Source organism: Etheostoma cragini, unplaced genomic scaffold (genome assembly GCF_013103735.1).
Source record: "Etheostoma cragini isolate CJK2018 unplaced genomic scaffold, CSU_Ecrag_1.0 ScbMSFa_1523, whole genome shotgun sequence".
NCBI classification, from domain to species: domain Eukaryota; kingdom Metazoa; phylum Chordata; class Actinopteri; order Perciformes; family Percidae; genus Etheostoma; species Etheostoma cragini.
The window spans coordinates 523,238-526,306 of NW_023265587.1; the positions used below are offsets into that span (position 1 = coordinate 523,238).

At 45.5% G+C, this 3,069-nt stretch overlaps 1 protein-coding gene across 1 annotated transcript in view; it reads left to right on the plus strand.

Annotated features, from left to right (window-relative positions):
• The window catches only part of sbf1 (SET binding factor 1), a 68,074-nt gene that overhangs the window by 32,406 nt on the left and 32,599 nt on the right, over nucleotides 1-3,069 (plus strand). The window contains exons 8-10 of the mRNA XM_034865358.1: nucleotides 318-450; nucleotides 569-677; nucleotides 2,250-2,363. Of these exons, the coding sequence (XP_034721249.1) occupies nucleotides 318-450; nucleotides 569-677; nucleotides 2,250-2,363 (356 nt within the window). The remainder of the gene's footprint in view (nucleotides 1-317; nucleotides 451-568; nucleotides 678-2,249; nucleotides 2,364-3,069) is intronic.

The window sequence follows — 3,069 nt, forward strand, 5'->3', positions numbered from 1 at the left end:
ATAAGGTGCAGAAGGATCGGATCCCCCAGTAGGGCTGGGTATCGGACCAGGCCTTGTGGCATCCCATTACATTTACATGTAGTCTATGTTGGGGGTCTGCGTTCTTCTTCTCCAGCAATTAGCGGCAGACTGGAACACTTGTAGGCGTATATAAGTCCCCCCCTGTATATAAGGCACGGAGGCGCATCCCCCCAGTAGGGCCGGGTATCGGACCAGGCCTTGTGCCACCCGTAACCGGTAGAACACGTGATCATGAATGTGGTTTCCCGTCCTGGACTCCCTGTGATGCCTCGTCTGGGCTCTCTCTTCACCCTCAGGGATCGTCAACGTGTTGTACCTGTTCTGCGCCGCGCTGACGGAGCATAAGATCCTGTTCCTGTCCAGCAGCTACCAGAGGCTGACGGACGCCTGCCGGGGACTGCTGGCCATCATGTTCCCCCTCAAATACAGGTGGGTTCCCCCCCTCGGTCTTTAGATCTTTCGTTCAGCGAGATCTGACATCGAATGGATAGAGCCCAGTGTAGTGGACCGCAGGTGTGCTAAATGTCTTCTTTTGTCCCTGTTTCAGCTTCACCTACGTCCCCATCCTGCCGGGGAAACTGCTGGAGGTCCTGAGCACCCCCACTCCCTTCATCATTGGCGTCAACTCGTTCTTCCGCTCGGAGACACAAGAGTTGGTGGGTTCTCGTCATCACGGCATTACCACAGACCGACGTAACAGTGCTACTGGATATTTGGATAAGACAAAGTAAACCCTATTGGTGGTATTTGAAAAATGAAGCACATATGATTCAAACCCACATCCAGATAAAACCAACCAGGGAGTATATGACTCTCAAAACCAGGTCAAGTTAATTTCAAAGAGGTCCAGTTACTGATATTTCCTCTCCCCCCCCCCCCCCCCCCCCATGTCTACATTGTCTCCGAACCCTATCCTATGTCAAATAAGTTAATAAATGATACTGTTATTGGAAACTAAAAACCATCTTAGACATTAGTTCAATTAGTTAACTTAAGGCCTAGATTTCAAGTGAAAGACATCAAGACATACTCGTCTTTTTTTGTCCTTTTTTAAGAAAATCCTTGGGTATTTTAGGCAGCTGTTAACTGATGCCAACATGGTCGGGGTGTGTAGGCCACCTTTGGTAAGACCAGCAGGAACCGTCTCTCAGTCTGAGACCCCTCCCCCCCTTTCCTTTCTTCAAGCTGTCCTATCAATCAGTCATTAAAAGCCACATACATATCATATTATATTATATAACTACTCCATAGTTTAATAAACTTGCTCCCATGTAGAGGTTTGACCACAATGGAGAGAATGCTCCTGTAAACTCTCACTGACCCATCTGTCTTTTAATAAAACTCCCCATCTGGCCCCCAACTTTGTAGATTTCTTTAGACCTTGCCAAGATAAATTATACAAATCTACGTAGGGCCATAATTAGCGGTTGTCTTATTAAAGCTTGATGAGAGTCTAATGAACCCATTACAGTACACGATGGACACTGTGTGTTGTCAAGTGGACACACGGCCGTTATCGATGGACAGGTCAGAGGTACCGTTTGGGCTGTCTGTCCCGCCGCCCGCGCTCAAACGGGACCGTTGTTGGACGGCCGGCGTCCTGTAATGAGCGGCTGGCGGCAGAGACCACTTTGTCCGTCTGGGGGGATCAAGGACGCTGGTTCTTCAAGGCCGATGCCTTGATTAGCGGTGGATGTTGTCCTGGGCGGGACATCGAGTCTGACTCAGTGGGGAGAGGGACAGGAGTGGAGGGACAGAGCTTTAAGAGACATTAACTTCAGGGGTTATCGGGCAAATACAGAGGATCTGCAAACTGCCGAAACACATGCTCATAATAACAAATGATATTCCGTCTCTTGAAACTTAGACGTTGGGAGTGTCCTTGAATGCACCATCATAGCCCTGCAATCGCCTACACGTGACTGTGATGTTGCAAATAAGGAGGCGTTGCGGACATTATGGGCTGTGTACTTGAGATATTACATCATCGGGGTCACATGACGGGGATATAACCAAAATATTCAAAACTTTATCAGTTTAAAAATAGGAATACCTTAATTAATATTTTTCAATTTTGACTTAAAGAGACAGTTCTGTTGTTAATTGCAATTAGTGTACAGCAACATTTGGACTTGTTACAGCTCCATGTGTAGTCTCGGAGGCAGAGATAAAAATTGTGTGTGTGTGTGTGTGTGTGTGTGTGTGTGTGTGTGTGTGTGTGTCGTCAGTTGGACGTGATCATCGCTGACCTGGACGGCGGCACCGTGACCATCCCCGAGTGTGTCCACATCTCCCTGCTGCCTGAGCCGCTCCTCCAGCAGACCCAGACCGTGCTCTCCATGGTAACACGCACGCACACACACACACACACACACACACACACCCTTTGAGTACTGGGAAGAGTCATCCAGTGGGTGGTTTTTATGGGTGGAGATGCCAGGAAGCTTTTCAGGGATTTTCATCCCTTTTTCTTTGCATTTCTTCTACTTTTTTATGATTTTAAGTGGATTTTTTTCTTCTTATTAAGTATGTATGTATGTATTTTAAATTTTAACTACACACCTACATTACTAATGGGACAAACAGAGAGTGCAGACCTTCGCCAAGACGTATCATATCTCACGATGTGAATTTTTCCCAGTCTGGAAGTCATTTTTTAATGTCCTTTCTTATTATACAGGGGCATAAATAAACCCCCCCCCTATGTTAAATCCCAATAGAGGCAGATTTTTACTATTAAAGGCCAGTTCTTACACGGATCAGGATACTCTGCATCCTGATAAAGTTCCCTTGGAAACATCATCACATGAAATAACTGGCCTTTAAACGTAAAAATCTGCATGCCTCTATGGGAATTTAACAAGGGGGGTGTATACTTATGACATTTATTTATTTATAATACAATATTCATTCACAAAGGAAATTGGTGTCCTTAAAAGGTTGGATTTTTCCTTTTTTTGTATTAAGGCATTCAGATTTATTCACAAAAGATGATTATTTTATTCCTCTTTTTAGTCAATTTAAGCACGGGTGTGTCATTTATCAGCA